At 41.2% G+C, this 18,715-nt stretch overlaps 1 protein-coding gene across 1 annotated transcript in view; it reads left to right on the plus strand.

Moving 5' to 3' along the window:
* Positions 1-18,715, plus strand: part of mtmr11 (myotubularin related protein 11) — a 45,456-nt gene that overhangs the window by 21,498 nt on the left and 5,243 nt on the right. The window contains exons 3-16 of the mRNA XM_006801796.3: positions 3,957-4,093; positions 4,254-4,323; positions 5,190-5,329; positions 5,458-5,542; positions 7,244-7,391; positions 7,706-7,793; positions 9,020-9,108; positions 10,542-10,669; positions 13,151-13,229; positions 13,545-13,615; positions 15,246-15,418; positions 15,630-15,800; positions 16,007-16,225; positions 16,772-17,092. Coding sequence (XP_006801859.1) covers positions 3,957-4,093; positions 4,254-4,323; positions 5,190-5,329; positions 5,458-5,542; positions 7,244-7,391; positions 7,706-7,793; positions 9,020-9,108; positions 10,542-10,669; positions 13,151-13,229; positions 13,545-13,615; positions 15,246-15,418; positions 15,630-15,800; positions 16,007-16,225; positions 16,772-17,092 — 1,919 coding nt within the window. The remainder of the gene's footprint in view (positions 1-3,956; positions 4,094-4,253; positions 4,324-5,189; positions 5,330-5,457; positions 5,543-7,243; positions 7,392-7,705; positions 7,794-9,019; positions 9,109-10,541; positions 10,670-13,150; positions 13,230-13,544; positions 13,616-15,245; positions 15,419-15,629; positions 15,801-16,006; positions 16,226-16,771; positions 17,093-18,715) is intronic.

An 18,715-nucleotide genomic window follows, 5' to 3' on the forward strand; every position in this document is an offset into this window, starting at 1 on the left:
CTGAACCCAGGTTTAACTGTTCTTTTACGACATTTGTTACTTACATCGACTCTTTTCTTGGCTTGTATAAACTGTTACAGACTGAATGAAAAGTTTTCAGCAAACCACACAAAATCCCCCAAGTATCCAGTACCGATAATGATGATTTGTAATTTTCAATGTAAACTTAAAAAAAAAACGTAAAAGTTGCTACAAGTTGTTACAGCAGTTGTAAAACTGTACCTGGAGCTATTCAGGAAGAGCATAAAAGACTACTAGATTAAACGGTCTCATAAACACCTTCCCTTGTGTAGCTGACTCATGCTGGGATGAATCACCTGCTTACACAAACTTTTTCAACCTCAGTAAAGAATGCAAATTCTTCTCCTTTCTCTGCAGGCGTCTCAAATCTGCCAGCTACACGAATGTTTCGGCTCTGCTGCTCCCTGAGGCATGCAAAACCCCAGATTGTCTCCTTTAAAGACTCGTGTTCACTGCCCAAAGAATCCTAAATCTCTGTAGCTGGGTCATGTGTGGTTGGGTTTAATTGATAAGCCCAGCCTAGGGGGTTTTTAATGGATGCTTTTAAAGGCTAAAGAGCAGAAGCATAATCACAGGGCATACTCAAAGATTTAAGCTCCTCTTGCGCAATCAGCAAATTATGGCTTGACTTCTTTTTCTTTCTCTCGCGGCATAAATGAGGGTTTCATGTGCAAGGGAAAAGAAATGTCCGTTTCCTGTTTGTGCATTGGTATGCTCCAAAACATTCATTAAACACAGCCAACGTCTCCGCTGTCATTTTTCATATCAGGGCCGTGTTATTGCAGTTCCTTTCATTATCCCGAGAAGGAATTCAGTGTTTCCTCAGCATGTTTTTCTTTTTTCAGTTTGGTCTTCCCCCATCTTTTTTTAAATTGTCTTTTGAATGAAATGAAAACATTTGCTTTGTCATGGACAAAAAGGCCATTTTCTCCACGTCTACCCAATCCCAGACCCTGTTGCTATGGAAACCCACAGTCTAACTGGCAGAGGCTTTGTGTTCCTGTGGTAGACTGTTACCTCACTGCTCTGTGTGTGTGTGTTTGTGTGTGCACATGCATGTGCTTTACTGAAATGGTTTTTCTTTGTTCTTCTTTTGTGTTTTCTTGGAGTGTTTCTGCACATCTGTGTTTGTGTGTGAAAGACTTTTGTGGGTGAAAAGTTTTGTTTTTGGAACTTTGTCCTGGAATTTCAGACGCTTCTTTCTTTCCATTTAGCCAGAGACATTCTTAACAGGATTACTCGCACACATAAGTACGCTGTTTAGGATGTTATGTGTTATCAAAGCTGGAAAAACGTTCTTTCCTGGGATGATTCCTGCAGACTTTTTGTCTGTGTTGCACTGAACGACTTGTCGGGCGATGCAGTAAAAATGCAGAAGGTTTTCTTATGTAGTGGTTCACGCTTCTCATCCTGATCGAGTGAGGGACAAAATGGCTACAACGATCAGAGTTCTGAAGTCAAGTCAAACGTGTTTAAGTACTTTGGCTTAGTTCAAGCAACCAGTGAAGTTCAATCATGTGACCATAGCCAACAGCCAAAACATGCACCGCCCCATCTTTGTATTCGCTTTTTCTTTTGGGCTGAGGAAATCGCTGCACACACTTGTTTCTGCTCTATTGTTCATCATCTTGTTCTTGAACGTTTCACAAAGCAAAGAAGAGAATGGATGGAAAATAAGTTTGAAATGAATCTCGTTGTTGTTGTGAAAGAATTCAAGTGTTTGTGAAATATTGTAGTGTGTGACTCAGAGCTCTGACTCTACTGTTATTTTCAGATAATAGAGTGACTTTCCAAGTGTGTGCGTGTGTGCGTGCATGGAAGCCAACAGTTAGTCTACACATACAGAGATTTAAGCTGCCACTAAAGATCCCCTCAAATTGTGGATCTGAGTTTTAAACATTTTTGACACACTGATATTTCAAGGTGCACCTATATTCATATCTGTTTAAATAATAATAAAAAAAAAGCCCCTGTGGTGTCCTCTTTTGATCGTACTGTCAGGTGAAGGCAGTTTTGATTCATAGCATGTAGGCTTTGCAGGTTTTTTCTTTTCTTTTCTTTTCTAAAACTTGTAGTCATTACATTATCTTAGACATTTGCAGTCTAGCAAAAAATCTTGCTACTTCTGTTTGGATGCACTACCTTTTGAAGCAGGTTGTGTTTCTTTCAGATTTTCATACAAAACTTAAATGCCCCCAAATCACATTAACAGCCTCTATAATTGCATTTCACAGCATCAGATAAATATAGCAGCTCATCGTACTGCACACAGTAACAAATGTTGGAGGCAACATGTTCAAAACAGCAGCTTGACAGTAGGGCTGCCACAATTAGTCGACTAGTCACGATTACGTCGACTATCAAAATCGTCGACGACTAATTTAATAGTCGACGCGTCGTTTGAAGCTTTGTAAGATCCCAAAAGACACAGGAATAAGTAGTAGGATTTAAGAGTGTAATAATGGACTGAAACAGAAGATGGCAGCACTGCATGTACAAGGATGCCAGCTGCCGTTAAACCCCGAAGAAGAAGAAGTAGCAGCCCAGCTCAGTTTCCAACAATGGCGGCAGCTAGTTAGTTTTAATATTACTCTTATTATTCTTTCTGGGTCACAAAATAAACGTTAACATATTTTCAGGCGAGAATGTAGCTGTGTAAACCTCAAGTATCTGCTCAGTTTATCAAGACACCACATATTTTCAAAAGCGCTCCGAGGTTTTCGGAGACGTCTGTTACCCACTAGCACGATAGCTAGCCCGGGGCAAGGCTCACTAGAGCCGCGAGAACACCGGACTTCCGGCAAATCGTTTTCAAACCCACCCCGTCTTTCACTACTCAGGTTAAACATGATAAATAAGTCACTTAGATAACTTAAAAATGTTATTGTTTGGCTTTTTTAGTATTTTATTTGTTCCTGAGTAAATCGGTTTGGCTGAGATTAAAGTTATAGTTTTTACACAACTGAATAAATGTCAAGCAGACAACTGATTATCAGAAGTGTGAGATGCTCAAGAATTTACTCCGGTGTCCCGTTATATTTTAGATAGCAAGGAGTTTATTAAACTTCACTGAAACAATCTGCAAATTTCATTAAATTTAATAAACTATCATCTTGTCTTTATTTTTAGTTAGCACATACCTTAAACACTTAAAGCTGTAAGCTAATGATAGTTATATAAGAGCAGATGCTGCTGGTGCAATAAGCTGTACATCCACAGCACACACTTCCAGTTGTATATTGTGGTAATAATAGTACTGTTTACTTGGATTTGCTTGACCTGTCGATGATATCCAAACACCATCACTTCCTGTGCTCCCAAGCGGTTTCTCTTGCACGTCTTTGCTTGTAGAATAAAGGTTATTTGCAGATGACCTCTGGACAATTGTTTTGTGTTATTTGAGCAGAAATAGATTTTTAAAGAATGCCGGGCCATACCTGTGGTTAAAATGATTGTTTATGTGCTTGGAAAAAAAATCTGCATCATTGTTTTTTCATTTTTTTAAACCACTAAATTGAACCAAAATCTCAGATGTACCAAAAGAGATACAACTTAAAACTTATATATGCAAATTCATATTTCATTTCTTTTTTTGATTTGTCAGAATATTCAATAAACACTTTGGTTTAAAAAAAGTGACTATTTCATGGTTCAGGCTTTGCAGGGTTCAGTACAGCATCGCTGTATTCGTTGCTCTTCTCTGTCCATCCAGTCAAGGACTTGCAACAATTCAAGGACGTAACTTGTAGTCTAAGGATGTTGTTACACCCACTCCCTGCAGCCCACTCTCTTTCATACTTCTTGTTTATCTTTTGTATACTTCCTGTTATGTGTGCAGGAGAGGACACGGTCATGGTTAGACATGTGCAATACTGAAACTTCTGCTTGATGTGTATCGTCGATGAATTCTTATAACAGCCATATGTCCTCTTTAGGTGAGTGTGTACTTCAGAGAGCTGTTATGGTGAGGAAGAAGTTGACTGCCAGGGAAGGACGAGGCTGGCTGTCTGGGACCCTCTTCTGTACTCACTTCAGAGTGGCCTTTGTGCCCCAGGACAGTCCCAAACCTGACGTGAGTCCCTACGCTGCACCGAATAAACACTAAAACATACAGATGTTTGTGTTAACAGCGTGTTTCTATCTTCTGTTTTAAAAGAATGACCCTTGAAAATGTATAAAGTGCATCTGACATCATGGGAACTTTATTTCTTTGAATGATATTTATGATGCAGGACAATGCAGACCCAGTGCTACTAGGAGACCACGATGTGGCTTTGGCATCTATAGAGAAAGTTGTTGTTGGTGAGTAAAACTTCCAAAAGCGTTTCCATTCATGCTATTGATTGATGTTTATTTGGTAAATTGTTGCCTTTATACGACTTCCAGTCACGGCATAGATAAATTGTCTATCATGTCACTTACTGTGAACACGATGACGCAAAAGTTACTAAAAATAAGTTCAAAGAACAGTCTGATAATGTGCAGATTGTTAACTGAGATATTTATTTTTATCAGTATCGCTGTCAGGAAGTTGGCAAAAAAACTGGCTTTGATTCAAAAGGGCTTAAAGGGGACTGATGATGCTCATTTCCAGGTTCATGCTTTCATCCTGGTACACAAAGTCTTTGCGTGTATCGCAACTCACAATAATCCTTATTTATCATTCACTGAGCCTTGCTGCAGCCCCTCAGTTCATTCTCTGTGTCAAACAAGCAGCATTTGTTCCTCTCCCTTCAAACAGAGCCCCCTCTGTTTAAGTCAGCTGATTGGCTGCCCCTCACAAAGCCTAGCCTGGAATAGAAGGTGGGGAGGACTGTTGTGTATAAGGGCTCACAGGGATTATATGTAGAGTATTGGACACGTTTTATATTTTTGATTTATCATCAGTGGATAATCCACTCTTATTTTGAAAGTTGAGTTGCCTGGCGATTCTGCTGCTCTCATACTGGTGCAGTCTGATGGACTACCACTGTTTTAATAAAGTGAGACATCTTTTCACATACCTTGCTTCTCAAATAATATTTAAGTCTATGGGAAACATTTTGCTGTATGTATAAAGTTTTATTTCAGTTTGCAGGCTGATTTAAAACTACTCCAGGACTCCGCTGGGCTCTGGAGTCGTCTATGAATCTAAAATGTAACTTTGCATCTTTGCTCTCGTGTTGCAGTGGGCCCAAACAGGACCAAGCTGGTGACACCAAACTCCTCGCTGAAGTTCACTCCGGAGGAGCTGGTGCTTTACTGCAGGGACATGCGAGTCGTCTGCTTCCTTTTTGACCGCCTCACTCCCGAGTCGCAAGTCCAAGAGGTGTCTCCTTAGCCTAAGCATGTATCCTTAGAGAAGCTGATCTATGCCACAGCCCAGTGATCAGACGCTGTGGTGAAAGCCGACGACCTTTGTCATGTTGATGCACTCACTGTGGTTTCCCTCCTCAGATGACCTACAGCATCGCTAAGACCTACCAGCCTCCCAAACCAGGGTCTGTGTTATCTTTCCAGAACGCCGCCCTCGGCAGTGTAGGTGAGTAGATTAAAGTATACAGCTGTCCACTCCTTTCCTGGCACAGAGACGGTATCTTATCTCTCTGGCAGCCTGTCTGTCATTCTGTAAACCGTCGGCTCTCCCAGGAGCCGTTTAATAACACTCGTGCTTTTGAGCTTACTTTGTTTTGTTCTCGTCCGTATGGATGCAGCCACAGAAACGCTTCTTGGGGCACTGCTGCCTCACGCGTGCCTGCTGGGATGGTAATGATATTAAAATGACTGCGAGTCAATGATCTAAAGTATTTATTACAATCTGTCTGTCATTCTGTGCATATTTTAGCTCTAATGAATATTCACAGGAACAACAGCTCAGTTAAAGTGAGAATCGCATGCTGTCGTGAATCAGAAGCACTGCAGGAATGTGTTAGGACACACTCGTACAGATTTAAAGCACAGCACATGACTAAGTGTGGTTCTCACCCATTCCAGCTCCCGAAGCAGAATGTACTAAAGCTGTGATCACACTTTATCATTTCCCTCCTGTGACTTCAGCTCATTATCATTTTTTTTATTTTTGCTCCTGTCGATTTCCATCATCCGACTGTGATGTTGCAGATCCTAAAAGTGGGACGAAAATGGTTTCTGTTCAGACTATAACGACACATAACACTCACATCCTCTGTGGCTGGCGAGATTAAAAACACTCCCTCTGTGCTGCCACAGTAAAAATACTCTCTCTGAAAACATATGTGAGATAATCTTTCATTGCATTCAGCAGAAGTTTATGTTAACAATGATTTAAAGTGTCGCTGTGGGAAAGATTAAACCTCGTTTTACGTTCTTTCCTCTTTTTCTCTTAATTAAGCTTCTCAGCTTCAAATGCAAACGAGCCACAACTCACATGTCGTTAACAAAGGCCTGCTCTAAACACCCGCCCTCCATATAGGGACATTTGAGCCCGTCTCTACAGTATAGTATGCTTAGTGTGCTACATTCAAGCTACGCTAGGCTGGCCAGGCTGAGGATGAATGCCAGTTCTTGGATAAATAATGCAAGCCCCCCTCTGAAACAAGTCATTAGATGACCTACAGTTCACCTCTGCCCTATGGGTCAAGTGTGTCCAGTGTGTGGTCAGCTCTTTGTGTTTTGAATAATACAAGAAGATTTTCACCTCTGCCAGCGTCCACGCTCTGTTTGACGCCAACACGAAACGGTCGCTCTCTTTGCCCATGCGCCGTGTCTCCACCAAGCTTTATGATATTCAGCTTGGTGCTGTAGCTTTTGTGCGATTAAATAAATGCACACAAGAAAGACTGATAACATATTTCACCCTTTGCACAGAGAAATATGTCCCAGGCATCCCAAGTTTTTTCCCGCGGCTGACCCAGAGAAATAGTTTCTTCTGTGCTCCAAAAAGAGTTTTGTTGGAAAAGGATGCAAAAGCTCAGAATAGGTTTCCTAAGAAGCCATGCCTGCTTGCTGAGCAGCCAGTGCTTTTAAAAATTCTGTTTCTGCCCGGTAACTTATACCAGAGAAGCTAAACAGTAAAATTATAACTCCTTTCACTGCTGGACTCCCATTAAGATTAGGTTTAAATCCTGCCTTTAAAATGAATAGTGTGGTGTTTGTATAAAATACTATTCAAAGCAGTCACAGAACGATCACGCTGCACCTGATCTTGCACCTTTAAAGTGCCGCGAGCATCAAAACGAGTGTTTCAATCACTTCCCGCCTACAGAAATGAAGCAGTTTCTAAGCAACCGTCGCCGAGACGCCCACATGAACTGGTTTGAATCGGCCTCGGACTGGGAGCAGGAGCTGGAACGCTGCGGAGCCACTAGCTGGAGGGTCAGCTCAGTCAATGACCGCTTTGAAATGTCAACCAGGTAAATTCAACCACACATAACACTAACCAGGTATGTAACGTAATAAAACACATGTTGTCTGTCAGTGTTATATCAGATTTCCCACCAATCCCCTCTTTAGTAAAGCAGCACATTTCAGGAATGTTGCTCGTCCTCGATAAGAGAAAGATTCATTTTACAAACATAAGCCGAGGATAAACGCCTCAAAGGATGGCGCTCTAAGTTTTTTACATTTCTTTTATATGCAATGACTCATACATTTTCCACTGCTGTTGTAAATTTGCTATTTATATCTTGTCAATAAAACGGAGCACTTTTTCTCTGCTTCCTGTCAGCCTGCCTCGCTTCATCGTGGTCCCACAGAAGGTTTTAGACACCGAGCTGAAGAAAAGCTTCGCCCACTTCAACGAAGGACGCATCCCTGTGAGTGTTCTGGAGTCATGTTTTGTTTTAAATGAACACTTTGCCATTTGTGATTCACCAATTTGTAGGAAGTGTTTGGAAGTATATGCTTCAGAAAATATTCAGCTGGATTTTTTGCAAACACATGCAGAGCTGGGCTGTGGGGATGCTGTTACAATATTCCACATTTGTGTCCAAGAACTCAAGAAAGCACCCAGAAGCACTATTTTCACAGATATCTTCCTGCCTTGAGAAACATTTATTTTATTTATTTTTTTCATATTTTTATTGAGAGACAAGTGTACATTAGTTTACAATGACAATACAATCTGTTCCCCTCACATATTTTTTAGTTTTTCTTACATGAACAGATACGATAATACACACACACAGGCACACCCACACACACGCTTAAATAAAATTAAAAAAAACAAACAAACAAAACAAAACCTAAGAAGAAACCCAAAACAAACACAAAAAAACAAAAAAAAACAAAAAAAACAAAAAAAAAGGGGGGGGGGGGGGATATGATATTAATCAGCTGGTAGAGCGTTTAATGACTTGCAATAGTTTACGAAGGGGCCCCAGATACGATAAAATTCTCTGTATTTGCCCTTCGCCACAAGGCCTATCTTTTACAATTTAAGAAATGACATCACATCTCTAAACCAAAAAGAAACTGAAGGTGGCTTTGAAGATTTCCAAAGGAGTAAGATGCAACGTCTAGCCAAAAGTGATGTAAAGGCGAATATTTTGAAGTGTGTAGGGTCGGTTAGACCAGTGTTGACAGGAAGCCCAAAAACAGCTAGAAAAGGGTCCAGGCAGATTTGGGTCCCAAGAGCCTTGGAAAGAATAACTGAATACTGACTCCAGAAGCCATGGAGTCTTGGGCACAGAAAGAACATATGGCCTAGGTCACATGGGGTGGCATGACATCTCTCACACTGATCCATTACTTGTGGGTAAATCTCAGACAGACGAGACTGAATAGTAAACCCTGTACAACACCTTGAACTGGATAAGAGAAACATTTAAAACTTTTCTTGCAACTCAAATGAAAAAACAGAAGTTCCTCAGACTCGGTGCTGCTTCCCAAGTGTCTTTAATATATTATGTCAGAATGATCTCTGAGCTGCAATCATGTGTCTGCATTCGCTGCTTATTATCATTCCAGCGAGACTAATTATAAGACGAATGCTGCAGTAAGAACGTGTTATTAAAGAGGGTGAAACTGTTTTGTGTCACAGCGCTGGTGTTGGCGACATCCCAGAGGCAGTGATCTACTGCGAATGGCCAGCTTCCAGAATAACATCTACCATGAGAAAGATGACATCAGGTGTGTGTGTGTGTGTGTGTGTGTGTGTGTGTGTGTTCAGTGCTTTGCAAATTCTAGTGCATCAACATTTGACCACCCGCACTTCAGTCTGAGCTGTAGGGTGTAACTTTCACACAGCAAACTACAGGTTACAGTAAAGTAATAACAGGTCGTCTGCTGGACTCCAGATCCTAAGCTTGAGTCTAGAATGAAGATTCAGACTAAGAAGACTAATGAAAGTGTCTGCACATGGCTTGTTAGATACATTTACATTTGAAGATGCTCAGATTCATCATTTTAAAACCTTCTTCTGCTTTAACTCACCTGTGTGCACAGTTGCTTATAACAGGTTTAACAACCAATCGTCTGTCAGCCAAAAACACTTTTCAGAAAACGAATGTCTTCTTTGCACCACAGTTAATTTATTTCTATCACCCGAAAAAATCTATTAATGAACACAAAGAACGAACGAGAGAAACTGAACACTTTGAGGTGAATATTGCAAATCGTGAAAGAAGCATGAGGTTGCAGTTTAACGTGTGAGGTCAGAATATGTTGCAGAATCGTTTTACACCAACTGTAATTTTTCAGTATTAACTGCGAAGCTTTTGGCAAAATCAGGACAACTTTTCCCTCCGAGCTGAAACGACATTTGAACCAGTTCCTTCTGTCTGGGGAAATAATAGTCTGCTTTGCACATTTGCTTCCCAAAGGGCCACTTCATAGATTTATATCCATATGTTATGTTGTGGGTTTGAATTCCACGGCACAGAAAATTCCACGGTGTCATGTAGGATTCGGGGAATGAATTGGCATCCATCAGTGGTCAGTTTCATTTTTTTGCGTGTATTATTTCAGTTTTCTGCCTCCTTGATTATTCAGCTGATAGACATTTGTTTTTATGCATGAACGAAGCGCCATGGACACCTTATTAAATGCTCAACAGCTTTAGTACAACGTACCAGTGTGGACGCCCCCATCACTGTGTCAGACAAATACCTGAGCTAACTGCTCTCCCGTAGGCCTAAGAGAACTTATGAGATTTTAAGATTTTAATAACTATTTTAAAGCCTGTTGTGTCCTCAGTGTCTGACCTGTGAGCTCTGTATGTTCCAGTATGTAGAAGCCTTTTGTCCCTGCTGCTGAAAGAGGGGATAGCTGTAACCCTGTAAACACAAACCATGAAGTAACTGCAAGATTTTTCAGACTTTCTGAAAAAATATATACATATAAATTTGCATAAAAGAGTTTTAATTTGTATCGTTTTGCTATATTTTTGGTTACTTTATTGCTCAGAAATGATTCATTCAGGTTTTTTTGGAAAAAGTGAATCTCATCAACGATGTAAAGCGATATCAGCTTGCTCACAAATGTTACACTGCCTGTGACAAATGTTTCACAAAGTACGGCCGGCTCGTTGCCATTCGTTAACAGCTGGATGTGCTCTCGTGTAGAAACCTGGAGATGATCCTGTTTGGTTGCCAGTCCTCTTTGTGTGTGGTGGTGGAGCTGGGCGAGGAGCTGCCCTCGCCTGCCGACATCCAGCTGGCACACAGCCGCCTGCGCGCCCTTTGTCTGGGAGGTAAGGACAGAAACGTACACGTCCACACCTGAATGTGTGTTTACACACAGCGCAGAGAGGAGAAAGGAGGCATCACAACTGCCGTTATTGATAATCCGCTGCTCATATAAACCTCTGTCAGGACACGTGTGATCTGAAGGGTCACAAAAGGGGCAATATTTAGCACAGTGGCACGGTGGTTAGCACTGTGGCCTCACAGCAAGAAGGTCCTGAGTTCAATTCCTCCATCAGGCTTGCATGTTCCCCCCTTGTTTGGTGGGTTCTTTCTGGCTTCCTCCCACAGTCTAAAGACATGCAGTTAGTGAGGATAGGAATGTAAGTGAGAATGGTTGTTTGTGCATATGTGTCAGCCCTGCCACACACTGGTGACCTGTCCAGGGTGTACCCGCCAGCAACCCTGAAAAGGATAAGCAGCAGAGGATGGATTGTATAGAAGTCTGGGAGTCACTTCTTTTGTGACATCAGTAACTAATTTTCTAAAGAGTTCTCAGTTGCTGCTTTAACCTCCTAAGACTTTTGGTCTAAATAACCCAAAATGTGATGTCCACATATGTGGACGCCAGGTCCTAGGAGGTTAACCCTTTAAAGCCGGTCGGAGCGGGCACGCTCCGTTTTGCGTAACTATTTTTAAATCCCGGTAGAACCAGAACTGCGTGAGCTAGCGCAATAATTTTTTTTGCATATGAAACCAGAGGAGTTGTACTTACATCTTATGCCATCAGCTTGTCCTCGGTCACAGTTTCCTTCCACATATAGCTTTGCAAAAACTGCATAAAAAGCGCTTGCAGCAACAAAAACATAATATTCCAGAAACACGCTTTGCCGATCCGATCAGCTGTTTGTAACACTTCCTACGTCCATCAGCACGAACTATCACACGTCCGCCATGACCTGCCCAAAACCAGAAGTGACGTCATTTTGCGGAAAATGTAGTTTTTTTACTTGTAGGCCTTAAAAGCATATACTGGTGTTTGTATAAGTCATGTTTGACTTTTCTGAATAGTTTCTGGGATGGTTAGAACTCGAATTGCACTGCTGGAAATAGTTTATTTTGATGCACATGCTGTTTTCTTTGCAAGTTTGCATCATAGGATTGTTTTTTCGTTTTTCCTGCAGTATATAAAAATTGGTGTATTTCAAAAATAAAACTATGAAGACACTCAAAATAAATTTCCTGTTGTTGTAAACTATTTTTGCAACTTGTTTGTATTTACAGTTTTGAGGGATAAGCCTCTTAAATTTCTCTAACTAGAAATATATGTTAAAAAAACAAAAACGATTTTCAATTCTTTTGTAGTTTATTGCACTTTTTTTGCAATTTATGTAATTACTATGCGCTTAATGCATACATATATTAAAATATTGTCTATAACAGTTGTATTGATGTATAGCAACTTGAAATGCTCCCAAAAATGGCTCCACAGCATGTAAAAATATAATATAAGCTCTGGCGGACTTGGTTCTATGGTAGGTCTTAAAGGGTTAAAGACTTATTTGATGCGTGATTATCATTTCATAAATTATGGCCCCATTTTGAAGCAGATTGGAGATGAAGATGAAGTTTTATTCACCTTGAATTTAACAAGTCATGTCTCGGTGAGTTCATCCTCTTGTTTGTCACTTCTGATTCAGAGCACTGTGACGGTGACGGCCAAAATGCTTCATCTATCTTTTCTAAGCAGTCTATGAAATTTCCGTGTTAAGCTTCTGCATTTCTCCTACTTCCTGAACAGTCTTTTGATTTAAATCACACCCTGACGTGTTTAGTTAAAGTCATGTGTTTCCAGATCATTCTCTCCTGGTTTAAATAGTTGTTCGGGGCATTCCTGCTCAGATCACAACACTCTTTGTGAGACGGCCCTTACTGGTGCTTTTGTCATATGAGCACAGGCAGCACATTCCACTTAAGAGCAGAGAGGCCAGAGCCCACAGTGGTCTCAAACTACTGGAAATGCTGAGCCATCTTTCTATCTGTCTCTCTGTCTGCCTCACACACACTCACAAACACACACACACACACACAGGAACAGTGTGTAAAGGTCACAGTACTACACACGTTTGTCACCTCAGTGTTTTGTCTCGTTGTGTGCGAGTGTTTCACAGTCCAGAGGATTATTATAGAAATGAAAACTCTGGTCCATCTTCACCACAACTAGATTAGAAAATTAGTCTGAACTGAGGATCATCTTAGCCGGCCTTCATTTGCATTTATGTGCGTTTTACACTTTTAGGGAGAAAATTATTGATCGTGGCGTTGGCAGTAATAACCACACAGCAGTATTAAAACACTCAGTAGGTGCCACATTTACTGATTTTCAACAAATGAGACATTTGTGAGACATCGATGAGAATACATAATATTTTAAAGGTATTTAAAACTTCAGTCTCCAAACTGCAGAAATTGATTTCTTCTTTCATGCACTTGTATTTATGATGCTGCCTGAATATGATCGGGTGCTCTTTTTCTGTTTTGACTTGTAGATATCTCCACATCTGTGTCGGTGCCTGATGACAAATGGTTATCTACCCTGGAAAGCACCCACTGGCTAGACTACACAAGGTAACGGCTCTGATTGGCCAGACTGGCAGTGCATATCATCCCTAACAGAAGACACGAGTCTAACAAAACGAAGCCTTTTTGACAGTTTGCTGGCTAAAGAATTCAAAAACCTGTGTTCAGTGTCCTGTAAAAACCTTGAACATTTTGCAGACAAATCGAAGCCATGAAAGTTTGCAAGCCTCATTTAACAGCATTTAAAAATGGGAATAACTTTATAGCTAACACTAATATACAATATGCAAATCGTGTTTGTTAGGTTTTGTAACTGTATTTCTGATTCTGGTGCGTATCACGAACCTGCCTCTGTGCCTCCAGGTCCTGTTTGAGGAAGGCTTCAGAGGTAGCCTGCTTGCTTCGTGGTGGTCACCTGACTGTGGCACTTCAAGGTGAGTCACGTGACTCCAGAGCCCGTCTCATATTATTCAGTTCATTCATTATTCACAGCACTTCCCTCTCATTAATGCCACATTAGGGCTTACCTTGGAGTAGACGTATACCGCGGACAATCACACTCCGCTGAGCCTACATGCACACTGTCAATAAGCCCCCATGCAACATGCTTTTAAGGACACAGTTACACCTGCTTGCAACTGTGGTTTCACACGAGATCAGACAGCAGAAAGGCATGTGGCCTTCTAATTTAATTATAGCGTTTAATTAATGAGTTCAAGGAAAATATTCTGTCTGACGTCGTATTTTGGTGGACTTTTGAATCTCTTTTTTGGTTTAAACTTCTGTTGTTGGCACATGGATCCATTAAGGTTATTTATAAGTGTGATGCGGTGTTATTGGCACTTTGTTCTATTCAAGTGTCAGATGACTCTGCAAGGTTTTCCCTGCGTAAAGAAACGTTTGAGGTTTTAGTCACCCCACCAAGGATGATACCGTTCCCCCTTCCAATGGAGCATAAAAGGACATTCTGTTGAATAAGCTGAAAGACTCATTGTCTTTAGTGTACGTGGATCGATCAGCCTTACAGGCATGTGCAGTCGGGCCCTGCTGTGGTGGGAAAGAAGACCTCTGCACACCAAGCTCCTGGATGGATGCTGGGCTAATGTTGCTTTATGTGGCAGGAGGTGCAGAGGGGGTGCGTCTCTGTGTTGCAAAGAGGAACGTGCTGACTTTTGTTTGTTTGGACCCGAGCCGTCAACTGATCACCGCTCGGCAGCGAGGCGGATCAGGTGACGAGGAAACGCTACTAGGCAGGCCGGGTAAACCCAAGCATGCTGCGAGGGTGACCTCAGCGTGCCTGACTGGGACTCGGCTTCACAGAGAGCGGCTCTGCCAGCAGATGACATGGTTTTCTTCCACAGAGGAATTTTCAGTGCCCAGCAAAGCAGTTGTAGGGTTATTATTTACTTAAATGTAACAGATGTTTTTGTTTATCAGATGCTTAGAAAAACATGAAATCTAAACTATTTCTGTCAAATAAGGTAACACAGACCAGTCTCGCATACTTTATCCAGACCAGTCATGTTTACTTGCACATTAACTTTGAATGGGATGGAAAATCACTGGATGATTGTGTTGTTGTTCTGAGTCCTGAGGTTTTCATTGTTTAGTCTCCCACTGACGTTAAACTTTTGTTGGCCTCTGGCCACGCTGTGCATGAACGTGAAGTAAACAAATCAAACAAAGGAGCATTTCAGAAGATGGTCGTTTGTAATATTCCTTTAGATTTCATTTTGACTCATTTTACAGACATTTGGCGGATTTCTGACCATCTGGTCTGGCTTCCTGTTGCACACTCAGTGTAACACTACATTGCTCAGACAATGGCTGTTTTCAGCAGAGGATGTTTACTGCTTGCTGCTGATCTTTCACTTTCTCTACCAGCTAGGCTGAAAGGACAGAGCCATGCTCAGTTTGGGTCTGTTACCGTTTTCCTGCACTCTGAGTTGAGCGTTAAGAGCAGAAGTGATGAATCACTTGCTGGATTGTTTGGTTTTTGCTGTTGCTGAGCTACTCGAATAGAAGGCGCGGCTTTCAGCATGTGCTCTTCCTGTTCTGTCACAGAGGTGGAGGACCGGGACATGAGTTGCGTGGTCTCCAGCCTGGTGCAGGTGATGTGTGACCCCCACTGTCGGACAATGTATGGTTTCCAGGGTCTGGTGCAGAAGGAGTGGGTGATGGGTGCGCACCGCTTCTACAGCCGCATTAACTACCACCGTGACAACGACAAGGAGGAGGTGAGCGGCCATTTTTGAACCCATTTATTTTTCCTCCTAACAAACACAAGTTTCCAAAGCTCTTGGTTTCTAACGCAGGTCCCACCTTCGCCCTTATTTTGCTTCTGTTTCCTCCTCCTTCACCTTCTGTCTCTCACTTCCATCATTCATCTCTTCCTGTTTGTGCTCTAACTTTATTTACTATGCTCTCTCTCTTGATCTTTCCTTCAAGGCTCCAGTCTTCCTGCTCTTCCTGGACTGCGTTTGGCAGCTGTGGTCCCAGTATCCCTCTCGCTTCCAGCTGACAGAAGACTTCCTGTTGGCGCTGCATGACAGCATCCACCTGCCACTCTTCTCCACCTTCCTAGCAAACTGCCAGCGAGAGAGATGCAAACGTTCCCAGGTACTGAACACAACTAATGATTAGTTCAAATAGTGGTGAAGTAATTGATTAACATGCAGTTGCTCCTCATTAATTAGAACAACAAATGCTGACTCTGATTCTCCAGATGATTGTAATGATGATGATGATGATGAGTAGGAAGATGTAGACTGCAGAAAACAGACATTTTCATAATAAATGACACCTCCTGACTCCGCTATACTCAGAACCTCGGGCAGTGCTACACGCCCGTCAACGGCTGGAGAGATGTGCTGCATCCGGATTCTTCCACAGATCCGTCTGACCCTCCTCTGCCCCCGGTGTGGGACTGGTCCCTGCAGTACAGCAAGCCGAGACAAAGCCGTTTCACGCAGCCCGTGCCCCCGACTCCTCCGCTCCAACCGCTGCTCAACGGCAACCTCAACACCAACCCCGACAAACACAGGGTGAGGCTGGCTCGTCTACCGCATGGTGCAACACGTCCCCCTAGTGGCCGTGTTTAGTCTAGTCTGTGTTAAGGTATATCAGCAGAAATGGGTGTGGGATGTTTTTGCTTTTGGTTGGACAGCGACACTTAAGACTTCAGATTGGATTCTACCTAAGCAGCAATTAGTAAACACACAAGTTTAACTTGTGAAGAGAAGAAGAGCTGTTGCAGAGGTTTTCACATGCATATTTTTAGTAGACTGATATCTTAAGAACTTGGATGTTTGCGTCATACCACCGCTCCTGCTTATGGTACTCGTTAAAGATGCAGCCACTTCAAACTCACTTGTCTTGATTGTCCATAATGGCCTTTAAACGATCTTCTCAGTTTACAGATGTATTATTTTACTTTTATCTAGATAAATGCAAATCAGTGGAATTAAGTAGAGGAGAAGTAGAACCTGCAGGTTCCCAGAGAAAATGTCTAAAAAGTTAAAACGCCAAATGTTTTCAGTTCAAATGTGTTAAAGTTTGCCTGACTCTGACCTCTGACATCTGCCCACCAGCTGACCGACGCCGTCCCGGGCTCAGTGTTTCTGCTCTCGCGGGGCACCTTCTCCTGTCCAACTAACCTGCTTCCGTGGCGCAGCAGCAGCAGTTCAGGTGTTTACAAAAAGAGCCACCGGAGGGCGCTGTCCTCTGAGAATGTGCCTGGCCTGGAGAGACTGCTGAAAGCTTGGGCTCTAGTTGAGTATCCCCAGGCCCTCACATCTACGTCTGGACCTCAAGGACCACTTGACCCCTACGAGCCCTTACTGCCCCTTCTTATGGGCCCCTGCATGGGCCTGTGGAGGGAGTGCTACCTGCGCGGGGCGCTCCATGCGCAGGTATGTCAACAGTCTGATGCAGGCATATAGAAATGATTCATTAAGAGTGAACGGGTATTGTTAGTGAAGCTTCATATGCAGTTTCTCTGTGCATTCGAATGAAGACCACAAAGAGTCCTGAATGTGATGACGTCTGAAGTTTCCAGCTATGTTAGGCTATATTAAACAGAATATTATTAATAATATAAATATAAACTAAAAGGTCAGTTTAGGAAAGAAAATGTATAAAATACTCAGTTTGAGCTGCACTACTCTAGTTCAAATATGGAGGACTGAAACTGCCAAATTTTAAATGCATCTCAGTGTGACTCAATTACATGTTAATATCTTACAAAATATAAATATAAAATGATTATTGGAATTAATAATAAAATAATTAATTCTGCTTCTATATGTTTATGCATTGACTTATTCATTTTCTTTATTTACAGTCTTTTTTTTTTTTTAAAAATTGTTTCTGTTATTTTTACCCTTTAGTCATTTTTACTTTAATAAATTATTATTATTATTATTATTATTATTATTATTATTATTATTATTATTATTATTTATTTATTTATTTATTTATTTTTTCATTGTTTGCATCTTGCTTGTATATTTATTTATTTATTTATTTATTTATGCTTCATGCAGTTGATCAGTGTTCATTCAAATGATCTCATTGTAAACTTTGCACTTTGCACGTTTGTTCATTGATGCCAAACTCAAAACAGCTGGAACACATCTGGAGGTGATCAGCTGAATAAATGCAGCCAGTCAGGTGTGGCTGTTGTTTTTCTTTTCGAGCGCTGGTGACATTTAAAAAGTTGTAATCTACGTATACAGAAAAATAACTGATTTATAAAATTAAATAATAAATGAAATAAATTACCAGCTCAATCAACCAGTAGGTGAAAAGAAAAAACAGAAAGAATAGGAGTAAATTTGTCAAACAAAAATAAATAATGTAAACCAAATACAAATATAAATACACACATAAATATTAAATGAAAGTTAATAATGGTAAAAGGAAATTTAAAAAAATTAAAAAAAATTAAATGATCTTACCATCTTTTTTTTATAACAACTAATTTTATTTTTTTAATTTTTATATAATTATATGATTTATTTTCTATTACTGTACTATTATTATTATTATTATTGTTATTATTATTATTATTATTATTATTGAAATCTTGGCATATTTTAGGGCATATATACATAACTTTTTGATGCCAGTAGTTTCAGTCCTCTGTATAATTATTATACTGTATCAAAGTTAAGTGTGTAAACCCGGACGTGGGTACTTCCTGAAGCCCCCGTCGCGAGCGCTGCACTCCTGCGTCCCGTGTTACATCCTCTCACTTCCATTCCGCTCCTTCAGTAGATGACGTCCTCTTTGATGCGAAGATCAGTCAGAGCAGTTATGAGCAGCTCCAAATATGGACATGGTTCAGCCTTTGTGATGTCTGTACATCAGCGCGTCTATCAGCGTCCCCATGGTGATGTTAAGAATAGTTGAGCACCGTGTGGGTGGGTGGGTGCCTGCAGCTATTTTAAAAGCACTGTGGAGAAATTCTGTCAGGCTGCTGAAAAACCATTTCAGGTTTCAGAGACGGTTTTGTTTCACACGCTGCTGAATGT

The sequence above is a fragment of the Neolamprologus brichardi genome, chromosome 11 (assembly GCF_056152115.1).
Source record: "Neolamprologus brichardi isolate AB-2024 chromosome 11, ASM5615211v1, whole genome shotgun sequence".
NCBI classification, from domain to species: Eukaryota; Metazoa; Chordata; class Actinopteri; order Cichliformes; family Cichlidae; genus Neolamprologus; species Neolamprologus brichardi.